General features: G+C 44.0%; 1 protein-coding gene and 1 long non-coding RNA gene across 4 annotated transcripts in view; one reads left to right on the top strand and one right to left on the bottom strand.

Annotated features, from left to right (window-relative positions):
• LOC146425689 (kinesin-like protein KIF2A) overlaps positions 1-12,051 on the bottom strand; it is a 180,572-nt gene that overhangs the window by 109,316 nt on the left and 59,205 nt on the right. The window contains exons 1-2 of one of the 3 annotated variants that reach the window (XM_085041594.1): positions 3,547-3,743; positions 1,108-1,202 (exon numbers count right to left, since the gene is read on the bottom strand). In XM_085041594.1, the coding sequence (XP_084897720.1) occupies positions 1,108-1,202; positions 3,547-3,730 (279 nt within the window). In that variant the 5' untranslated portion in view covers positions 3,731-3,743. Of the gene's footprint in view, positions 1-1,107; positions 1,203-3,546; positions 3,744-12,051 lie in introns of those variants that run through there. The other 2 variants (XM_085041593.1, XM_085041595.1) reach the window with 2 other exon arrangements.
• LOC146425690 (uncharacterized) overlaps positions 1-12,051 on the top strand; it is a 105,888-nt gene that overhangs the window by 49,959 nt on the left and 43,878 nt on the right. The window lies entirely within an intron of this gene.

Here is a 12,051-nt window from a genome sequence, read left to right as displayed (position 1 = left end):
TGATGAGATCACCAGGACATTTTCACAACCTTATTTTTCCTTTTTCCCATGTTTTGACAAAACTGGTGAAGTGCAATTATTTCTGAGCTGCTTCTCCAAATCTCAGCTGAAACTGGCTAACATGGTCCAAAATTTACAGGAAGAGGGGACAGCAAAGCATACCTGAGGCAGACACAATTTCTTAAAGAAAGCAGGGCTGGAAAATTATTGCCTAAAACAAACAAACAAACAAACCAGCAGTTCAATCCCTCTGATACAAGGGAATCAGAAGTTAAGAGATAACTTGTCAGAAACTGCTCACCACACAATATATCTACTGACTTAGCATTCATTGTGTTTGCCAAACAAGGACTGTGATACTCTGGAACTTCCACGCTGGCAAAAAAAATCAAATTTGTTGTTCTGGCCTTTGGATGGAAAGAAGGTCAGTGAAAAAGACCTTCTGCAAAGACTCCTCCATAAAACAGAACTACACAGGCGCAAGGATATAAAAATTACTTTTGAACTCATTATAATACAAAGTGGGGATAGGTTATGCATATGTATAAGCATACTGGGAAACACTCTGAATTTGTAACATGTAACCACATATATACTGAGCTATACGGGACTGACGGCGTGCGTGTCTTTGGAGGGCTACCTCCCACATGCCCGGCGCTGCAATAAACATACCGGCTTTACAACTTAAAATTATATCGGTTGTGAAGTTTTGTCTCTTTCCTAAATCACCTCAATAATGCAAACAGGAAAATATTTCTAATCCACCTCCCACTGGTTTCCTGTCTGAACTGCAAGTCATTCTCCCTTTTGAAAATTTGATTTTTCTACTTGCAAAATGGGGCAACAAGGTTGGCCTGTATAATCTGTTTCAAAATCAAAAGATGAAAAGCACTGTATAAAAGCTATAACAAAGAGCTCAGGAAGTCAAATTTATAACAACAGAAACCAGCATTTGCCTAATAACTCCCATTCAAAACTGTCTGTAACAAAAAATCATTAAGTAAATTAAGATTTATATTTTCTCTGTTTCCAGTGCAAATTCCAAAGCATAATTTATGCAGATGACCCATTTTTAAAAGAGAAAAGTTCTAAAATAATTAGGTTTACCTCTTTGCCTTTAGTATCTCCATTTTCAATCCATTCAACAGTTACACTTTCATTATCTTCATTTAGGGATGTTACCATAGCTTGGTGAATTCGGCCTAGAAAGGAAACACAAATGATGAATTAACAGATGGAAAATTTTTCCAAAAGTTATTTTAATCCCTTGTCTTGGGGATGTTTTGTTTTGCTTTCTTTTTAAATCTCATACCATTTTTGGTTTTTTGTTGTGTGTCCAGTGTGATCACCGTGCCCTCCCCCTCCCCCCTCTCCCTGCTGGCTCCGGGAGTATCGCGATGGGGATGGGTGAGAGGCAGCCCAAGACTTTCCTTTCCTTTCCTTTCCTTTCCTTTCCTTTCCTTTCCTTTCCTTTCCTTTCCTTTCCTTTCCTTTCCTTCCCTTCCCTTCCCTTCCCTTCCCTTCCCTTCCCTTCCCTTCCCTTCCCTTCCCTTCCCTTCCCTTCCCTTCCCTTCCCTTCCCTTCCCTTCCCTTCCCTTCCCTTCCCTTCCCTTCCTCCCTTCCTTCCTTCCTGGCAGGCGATTCGGCTGGCTACACAGCACAGTCTCTCTGACCAGAGATGAGGCCTAAAACAGGCTCCTTGAATCCGAGGCCAAGACAAATTAGGAGTATGAAAACCGGACAAATTTATTCAAGGCCATCAAGGTCCATTCAGGCAAGCAAAGTCCCCCTCGAGGGACTATCCCCAAAACGGACACTGGGTCATGAGCCCTTCACCGTTTACAAGTTCTGTCCTATTAGCATATTGGCCCCAAATTCTCCAATCACTCCATTAGGCGATGATGTTAACCACCCCAGGCCCACTTCCCCCCAACTCACAGTTGTTTACATATTTTTGGGCCCTAGGGCAATGAATGTGTCCTTGGATCTCTATTCAGAGGGATTTGTTTTGGCTAAAGGAGCTGGGAACAGAAGTTTTTAGCACTTTATAAGAATGTGATAAATACATATCATAATGTTGGCTTTTCTCAAATATTACAATGGATACTATGTGTATTATTTTAATTCTTTTCTTATAGAGGTAGCCTGGCTGTGAAAAATTGCTGTGTAACGATAAAGTCTTTCCTTCTAGTATTAGCTGAGTTTATTAGTAGTAAAATAGCTGTTATAGTTTTATTAGAATGCTTGAACTGGATAACATCCCACGAACGGACCCTGCCTCTGACACTCCAACTATCAGCACCTGTCGCCTGCAGAAACCACAATCTGGGAGTGATAACAGAATCAATGAAAGACGACTGCGCATGCTCCGAGGAGGCGGATCAGTTCCCAGAACATGCAAAATAGTTTGGAGAGAAATATGAATATGTATAACTATTTATGAATATGCATTAGGCTGAAGAGTAGGTAAAGGGTGTCTCTATCAATACCAGGTGTGCTTTTTTGGCTGAATGCCAAAGCACCCAGCGCTGACCTTTTGCTTTTATCTGTCCCCTATTGTCTTTTACTAAACCTTTTTAATCTTAACAGGAGAGTGGACCTCGTTTTTCACAAGAAATACAGAACTACATCAAGTTACAGATACATGAAGAGTAAATGTGAGAAACGTTGCCTCACTACTTAAACTTTTGAAAGAGTTTATTCACTCTTTTTCAGAGTATAAATAACGATACAAGGCTTAGGGTGGCTGTCTGCCGTTACACGAAGCGAAGTGCAGCGCTGGGTGCTTAGCCACCGATGTAGGGTAGCCAGAGGCACACCCTTGGGCCAGGGGAGGCAGTTTTTATAACCCCTAACCCCGCCTCCTTCAGGTGCTCCGATTGGCTCGTTGTCTTCTGATGGATTGGCTGCTTGCCCCGCCCTCTTCTGTCTTAACCATAACACTTAAAAATTAGACATAACATATAAACAAATAACCATAACAAAAACTTCATAACTCTTTACGAAAGCCAACTCTGTGATTTCATTTATAACAGTAAAAAACTAGAAATTATTAAGGCATCATTTAGTTTTCTGGCGACTCTTCCGGAACAGGAAGGTCTCTGCAAACCTCTCTGTGCCCAGTGCAACACCTAACCATCATTCCCCTCTGCCGGCACCTTTGGGGGCAGTGGCGGCCTGGAAGGCATGGGAGACCAAGGACCCAACAAAGAAGCACATGAGTAGGCGTATAAAAGTGGTGCTTTGCGGTAAGGAGATCTCTTACAATTTGTTTTGTGTAGAAGGAGACGTCCTTCTGAAAGAAGGCTAGGGTTAGTACTGCAGTGGCAAAGTTTGGCCTCAGGCCAGCGGTGGCTCATTGTAATTAAGTCCTGCACTGCAACCTTGAACGTAGATTTAAGTCCTCTATGTGTGGTACTTCTGTGATCTTTTCCTGTTTGTAAGTGTAGATAATGGGGTGTGTCTTCTCACGTGATGAAGATGAGAAGAAGGAAACCCCATTTAGTCCTAGGGAAAGAGAGGAAGTAGAAATGGATTTGCTAATACCTTGCGTGAGAGTAGCGCTGCCAGTCATGATGGGCCCCTCCCTCACCGCCACCGCTGTGTAGCTATGGTCCGGCCTGTCTGCCACCGCTGCTGGGCGCGGAGGGGGGGCGGGGCGGCCGGTTTGCCCGCTGGCTCCGGCCCAAATGGGGGCCAGGGAAGCGGGACCCGAGGGCAGCGAAGTCATTGCCCTGGGCACTGCCGCTTCTGCTGCCGCAGTGGGCGGGGGGAGGGGTGGGGTTGAGCCGCTCGGAGAAGCTCATGACACCCGTGGGGGCGGGATCATTGTCGGCACTGCGCAATCGCAGTTTCCATAGCAACGACTTTTGTTTCAGAGTGACCCGGAAGCAGCTACGAGCGGCGGCGGGGAGCGAACACAGGCGAGGCAGTCGCACAGGGGGTGTCCCTGTGTGTGTGTGTTTCCTGGCCTGCCGCGCGGGTCTGCGGGAGTGGGGCTGCTCTGGCTGCCGCTCTCCTCCTTGCTGCCCAGCGGGGAAGCACCGGGTCCAAGGAAGGGAAAGCCATTTCCCAGGCCCCTTTGGAACAGGTCGTGGGCAAACAAGGTCCTACTTCAACAAACACCTTGTTTGAGTCAAGGTACTGTAAGACCTGTCAGTGCCACGGGGGTAAGAAAAATAAGACCTTTTTTCCAGCCCTTGAAGTATAGATTGAGAAAACACAGGGTAGTTCATCAGTTTCTCTATTTGCCAAATTTTCCTAAGAAAGATTTATGGAAATTTCGCAAAAAGAAGAATTAACCAGATAGTTTAGGATGGTTTGCTGAATTAAATTCTAAAAATACCTTCTCCTACATCCCGGTGAATAAGGAAGGACTCTTTGCTATTACATGGAAGAATCCTGAAACACATAAAAAGGGCCAGCTCATCAAAACAGTCTCATCTGAGGGTTTAAAAAACAGCCCGACTATATCCAGAAGTCAGCTGGCAAAGAAACTGTAGGACTGGAGAAGGCAGGAGTTAAGAATTGCTGCATTCAACTGGCAGCCAAAAAGTGCTGCATCTAAGAGTTGTCTCACTGTAAGTCTGTTCTGTGAACACCGACAACAGGTATCACATGCCATGTTATTAGAACAGGGCAATGCTATTCTGAAAATGTTTGTTGCCAATCCTGGTATGTCTCTGTTCTCAACACCAACTGATAATATCTCTAAGTGTGAGTGTTTGCAGACCGTGGAAGAGGCCTATTCCAGCAAGCCAGACCTGAGGGACGTGCCTCCAGGGGACTCAGACTGGGAGCCCCACGCAGACAAGAACAGCTTCATGACAGGTTATTCAGTCACAACTACCGACCAGGTAAACCAAACAAAACCCTTGCTATCAAATGTAACATCACAAAGAGCTGAACTGATTACATCAATGAAAGATCTAGAACTGAGTGAAGCCATCTGGAAAAGGAGAGGACTGGTAACTATTCAAAGTAATGGAATTGAACACACGACTGAACAGGTGCATCTGCAGCTACAGAGTATTTGGGAGTCTAGAGAAGCAGCCTTTATGCATTGCAAAGTTAACAAAGATGAGAAAACAACCCCCGAATTAGAGAATCATGTTGCTGATAAAATAGTAAAAAGAGCAGAAAAGAGCATCTTAATAGTGATGCCACAGAAGGAAACTAGTCTGTCAAGGTTCGCCCCAAATTGTAATCAGAAAACCCATCAGCTTTCTGTCACAGAAGCTGAAATCATAGAAAGTGAATGACTATTACACCAGAGGGACAGATTGTAGTCCCACCTCAGCGAGAACATGAAAGCACTCATAAAGGAACAAAAACCTTTTAGAACATCTAAAGAAAGTAATAACAGAAAAAGAAATTACTGATATTGTGCTATTTATAAAAAGCAAATATGAAATCTGCTATAGTAACAACCTGAGCAAAAGAGCTGTGTTAGAAATGGAAGCCGGGGACTTTCCTGGAGAATATTAGCAAATAGATTCTGCCAAGTTACCATGTAAAAAAGACACAAGTATGTACTGGTCTTGGATTGACACTTTTAGTGTGTGGTCTGAAACTTACCCCTGTCACTCTAACACAGCATGGGAAGTAGAGGAAATTTTGCTCAATCATATAATTCCAAAGGTTGGGGTTCTTTTAGGAATGTCATCAGATAAGGAACCACATTTTGTTGAAACAGTAGTCGGGAAAATTAACAAGATTCTGAGATTTAATTGAGATCCGCATGTCCCGGGAAAATTCATATGAAAGGAAAGCTTAATTTGCAGAAATACCTAACAGCTTTAAGTTCCACTTTGCAGAAACTCCAGAATTACATCATGTTATCCAGGCCCATAGGACTGGACACACCGGCACATCCCCTCCAACCTGGAAACTGGATCTATGTTAAGGGGGGGGGCAGTAATCCTTTACAGGCCAAGTGGAAAGGACCATTCCAAGTCCTGCTGACTACCCTTACTGCTATCAAATCGCTGGCAAAGGACCCTAGATTCACTACTCCCGAGTTAAGAAGGCTTCTGCTCCTGAAACAACTGAAAATAGAGACTAATGCAAACAGGGATGATGCAATTTAAAAGGTTCTTTCTGTGCTTGTTATCTACACGATTGGTAACCATGGCTCAGGGTTGGAATCAGGATTTGCACGTGATTTGGGTCCAAAGTGCATCCAAAGCTCAAATTTTACATCAGATAGCATTCAAAGATATAGTGTACTAAGCTTTGAATATTTCTTCCACACCCTCACGTCATATTTACCAAACTGGCCTGGGATTAAAAACTGTTCATAGTAGTTGTAATCATAATTTTCACATGATAGCTAGCTGTATAAAACATTATTGCTGTAAAACACTTGCTATTGTTAAAGATATATTACTGTTAAATGCATACTATTAGTAGGTATTTAAAATAGAGACCTGACAAGGTAGAGGCCCCTCTAAAGGGGGGAATGACGCCTTAATAATTTTGGGGGTTTTTTCTCTTCATGTGTCTGTAACTTGGTGTAGTTCTGTGCTCTTCCAGAATGCTGAAAACCTTTGTTCCCAACACATTTAACCAAAACAAAGCTCTCTGGACAGAGATTCAAGGACATATTCGTTACCCTAGGGCCCAAAAATATGTAAACAATGGTGGAAAGGAGGGAGCAGGGCCTGGGGCGGTCAATATCATCACCTGAAGGTGTGATTAGAGAATTAGGGACCAATATGCTAATAAGACAAAACTTATAAAAGGTAAAGAATTTGTGACCCGAGCGTCCATTTTGGGTGTAGTTCCTGAGGGGGACTTTGCTTGCCCGAATGTACCTTGAAGGCCTTGAATAAATTTGTCCGCTTTTTATACACCCAATTGTTTTGGCCTCTGTTTCAGGTAGCCTGTTTCAGGCATCATGAGAAATGCAGATAGAAGCAGAAAAAAAAAAGGGGGTTAAAAAAAAAGTGATAAATAGAAAATTATTCCTGGCCACACTAAAATGGCTCAGATTTGATCCATTAACAGAGGCTCTAATGGGACAGTCAATGTATAAGTGAAAAACTTAATTAACAAAAAACTGAGTGGCAAGTAAATAAAATGCCATGTGAAAGCCATACCACTTGGACTCTTTTCTGAGTCTCCCTTGGGTGGGAATATTTCCTGAGGTGCACTTCACAAAGGCTTATTTGTCTCCCTTCTAGGCTGATCCAAAATTAAACATCCCAGCACAGGAGGGAAGTCCCTTGAAATTGAATTCTGATATCCACTTCTTGTGGGTATTCAATCAGCTGGAAATTCAACTAAAATTAAATTGCTTACAATTTAATACAAATCATAATTTTAAAAACAATCATTAACATAGACTGTTAAGCTGAAGTTAAGGTGCCGTTGCTATTGATGCTGTAATGATTTTTGCCTTTTTTTCTTTTAGATATTCTTTGTATTCTTTACACATATATTTGTAGCCTATTATTGTATTAGTAGCTAGTTCTCCCAGTACTTTTCCCTACCTTTTTCCTAGGCAGAAAGTCAAAACATATTCCAGGACCCAATCCTATCTTGGTTCTCTCTGGGAACCAAGGCTGAAAAACAGCTCTTCAGGACACATTTTCATAAACAAAGTTCAGTTTCCATCTGAGGGGGGAGGATTTAGAGAGGGTTGAACCCGGGGAAAATTACCTCACCACCTATGTCTCTAATTGGTGATTTTTGTCAAATATGCTAATGTGCTAAACTTTTAAAACTGTATTCACCGGGGGGGGGGTGCTTTTGTAGACATTTTCCATATCTGCCCCAGGAGGCCTCCAATAAAGACCAGCTTTTATATTACCTCCTATACTAATATTATCTCGAAAGTGTGTTGTTTTATTTTCTAGGGTCTTTAAGGCACCACTATGACTTCTTCAGTGAATTACCCAAAACCAGAAAGCTCCCATAAAATACAATAAACCCAGAAAACTTTCAGTAGGAATAAGGATTTTTCTTCTCACATATTTAGTGTATTGCATTTTTTAAATGCCGTCTATCATACTTTGTCCTATTTCCTACAAGTGGTAGCGAGAAGCAATTGGAAGAGCAGAGCAGCCATGCACTGACACAAAGGTGCATGTCACATTGATTGTTCACATCTGTGTTTTGCCCTAAGAGTACCAAGTACTGGAGTTTCTAAAGAACATGAGTCCAATGTGACTGCTCCTCTATCACCCTCCTTTAAGGAGCCATAGCACAAACAAGCAACCCCTTATTCCATCTCATTTGAGAGGGAAACACAGGTGATACAGTAAAAAAAGAAACCTAAATAATGTTTCGCTATCTCTCCAAAAGGAAAAAATGGGCATATAAAGTTTTATACACCCAGCAAGAAGTATTTGCATTGCAACTGTACTTAATCCTTCCACAAACTCTCTGAAAACCACAGAATTTTAACTTGTTTGTAGCTTGCGGCCTGCAGCCCACACATACCTACAAGTGTCTCTACCAGGCCTCCCTCAGTCCCACCAAGCTCACCTGGGTGCATGCCCATGCACCGATACAGCTCCCCAGCAGTTCTGCAGGACAAACGCTCTGGTAATTCTCACATCCACATACTATAGTGTGCACTTTCTCTTGTAGCACAGTCAGCCAAATCCACTGCTCCAATGCCAGCAAGTCCCATCTGTCTACCACCCCTGAATCACCTCCCAGAGACCACACTTCAGCACCCACCCTGAACCACCCCCCAGAGACCACACTTCAGCACCCACTCTGAACCACCCCCCAGGAGTCCAAGGGCCGCATGCAACTCCAAAAGCATAAGCCAATTGTCCTGGAGCAGTCCATGCATATGCTGCTGCTGCTAGGCACCCACTTAGCAGTGAAACACAGCATGGCCTTTACACATCTGCTCTTGTCTGGGTCTCCCCCCTGCATCTTCTCCTCTCCTTTCCTAAGTCTGCCAACCTCACAAATCCACTCCAGTTTTCTCCTCCGTTGATGGTTTCAAACTTCTGTTTCAGCCATTTCAGTCACAATTTGACCATTATCCTGAGTTAATGTTTTTATACAGTCTAAGACTCTTAGGGCCTGCTGAGGGACAAAAAGGAAGAAAAACCTTAACTGGTACCCCAAATTATCTCACCTAACAGTGCTAGTAACAGATGTCTATTGTTAATATCTTTTTTATTGCAAAGGCTGCCTAAACATTGACATCTAATCAAAGTTAAGCAAAAAGAGAGGCTATAGGGAAACATCATGGAAGGTGACAGCAAATTTGTGTACTCAAATATAACATGCAGAGGAAGAGACTAATTGAAACTCAGGCAAAGTATAGCACATGGGGGGACTTGCAGACCTGTGAGCACCCCTGGGGCAGCACTGCTTTTGCATCACTGTTGGAAAATATAATTTTCCAGCAAAATTCATGCTAACCGAGCAGAACTGAGCAAGGCTTCAGTGTTCCCAGGCCTCAGTAAAATTCCGACAAGCTGCAGTAGTTGTTTGTCTGAGAATGTTTTGCGGGAAGAATGCCATGAGAAAGATTAGGAGTCAGGAGTGTTATGAGAAAAGAATAAGGGAGTTAACAAGAGGATTCCTGAGTGTGTGAGAACAGCTGCAGGTGTACGTGTGTATCTATGAATAGAAACTTCTGTAACGGTATATAAGTCTCTCGTTTAGCGAAATAAAGTTGGAGCTTACTTTATATCTCATATTGAGACTGCTGTGAGTTTTCCCTCGCGCCGCATCTCGTTAAATGGTGACCCCGATGACTACGGACCCTGACAACGGAGTTTTACGACCCGGCTTCTGAGAGCGGCGCGAACGGAGAGGTGCTAGAGGAGTGCAGCCTCAGCGTGTCGTGTCTTTGCCCGAATTGGGAAAGGTCGGAAGACACAGGTGATTACCTGCCTACCGTGAGGGCTATACTCGGTATACTGCACAACTCTGGCAACTTGCGAGCCTCGATCGAGTGCTTAGACGGTGTTGACCAGGACCCTGAAAACCAGCTGGACCAAAATGGAATCAGAGGTAGCCCAAGACTTATTATTACGCTTTTTAGAAAAGCGCAGAGTAAGCAGAGATGCTATAAAATACTTAAACGCTTTAGTTACTGCAGGGAAAGATAAAGGGTTGTTTGCTGACCCTGATTTATTGTTTGATGAGGTCGAATGGCGAAAAGTTGAACACATCTTGTTTGATGGATTGCTAGAGGGTGATAAAACGTGTAATAAATTAGCGAGACTGTGGAAAGAAGTCATTAATTGCTTACAACGGTTTCAAGCAGAAAAGAAAATAGCTGCCGTAGCTACTGATAAGTTGGGATCTGATGCCGGGGGGGAGCACTTTGAATTGGGAAAAGGAGTGAGAGAGATTGAGCGTCCTGCCCCGGGCACGCTTGCTGTGGGCGCAGATCCACCCAGCTTGCCCCCGCCGGGGAAGTGCAAAGTGTTAGGAGCGCAGAAATCTTTAACTACACACTGTACTACATTTGATTTAAATCCTGTGAGTATACCAAGCTCTGAGGGGTGGCCCAGCGCACCTCCCCCGCCTGCTGAAATTTGTGTCAGACAGGCTCTTCAGAGCGATTCTCGATTATCAGGCAAGCGCAGAGTTAATTGGAAAGGTGTTGCAGAAAAAGCTGTACAAGAGGGTAATATATCACTTGCAGAAACACTAACATTACTAAGTCGAGCCGAACAAGCATTTCCTGTACTTTTTGAACCGATAGAAGGGGGTGGGCAGCAAGCGACCCATGCTGCTACCGATTGGAAGCTGCTCACGCAGTTGCGTAGCACAGCCACTGAATCAGGTTTGCATGGTGAACCAACAAGAGTAATGTTGAATTATATTTGGGGAAATTATATATTGTGCCCAGAAGACATCAAAAATATTATTAAAATGATTATGACCCAATCACAACAGCTGCTGTGGCAGGCTCACTGGCAAGAGCTGTGCCATCAGTCAGCGAGCCAGCCACGGGGGGAAAATGACCCCTTACAAGGGGTCATTCCAGAACAATTAATGGGCCAAGGCCGGTGGGCTACAATTATTGAACAATTACAATTGGGTCCAGACATTTTAATAGAATCCATGCGAACTGCACGAGATGCTATTTTCAGAGTGCACACTACCCCCCCCACACCATCCTATATGTCTATTAAACAGGGCAGAGATGAGTCTTTTGCTAGCTTTGTTGATAAAGTTTCAGCTGCAATACTGAATGCTGGGGTAGAACCATGGATGTCAGGAGCATTATTGCGCCAGTGTGTGACAGAAAATTGTAACCAGCAAACGAAAAGTATTCTTGTCACACTGCCCGTAAATGCTACCCTGGAAATGATGTTAGAACGAATGAGTCGTGTACCGGTAGGCACCCAGGCATTTGTAGCAGAGTTAGTGACAGCTATGGGAGATAAGCTAGGAGAAAAATTAGCCCAAGCACAGTCTCAAGCCTTTGCTGCTTTAGGGCCACTGCGACCCCTTAGCTCGCCTGCAGGAGGGGAAAGGTTAGGGAAAGGTACGAGGTGTTATCGTTGTGGGCTTGAAGGACACGCAAAGAAGCAATGTAGAGATCCAGTCTGGTGTAAGAAATGCAACAGCGATACCCACGCCACGCTAGCTTGTCGGCGATCGGGAAACGCGAAGAGGAGCGCGTCCAGCCGCCGCGCCCCGACACAAATAGCAGCTCCAGCCCTCACCCCCGCGACTATCCCACCACCTCATCCTTCATACACAACGACATCTCCGCCGATGAGCTCGCCCGCCGTCAATCCCTTCGACCAGCAAGCATCCTCCGACCTGCCACCAAGGGAAGCCTCGGCCTGGACCTGGCAACAGCAGTAGGTGTAACAATCATCGATTTACGCCCTGTAAAAGTTCCCACTAGGATTCAAGGCCCGCTTTGTATTAACAACGAACCTGTGGGCGCGCTCCTAGTGGGTCGTTCATCTGCTAGCATAAAAGGACTGTTCGTCTTACCAGGGATAATTGATGCTGACTTTACAGGTGAAATTCACATTATGGTGCAAACTATGTTTCCCCCCATTTATATTCCTAAAAATACAAGACTAGCTCAACTCGTCCCGCTCCCGC

The sequence above is a fragment of the Lichenostomus cassidix genome, chromosome W, assembly GCF_008360975.1.
Source record: "Lichenostomus cassidix isolate B80296 chromosome W, HeHo_3.0, whole genome shotgun sequence".
In the NCBI taxonomy this organism is placed as follows: domain Eukaryota; kingdom Metazoa; phylum Chordata; class Aves; order Passeriformes; family Meliphagidae; genus Lichenostomus; species Lichenostomus cassidix.
Note: the sequence above shows the minus strand (reverse complement) of the source record. Positions and strands in the feature narration are given on the sequence as shown.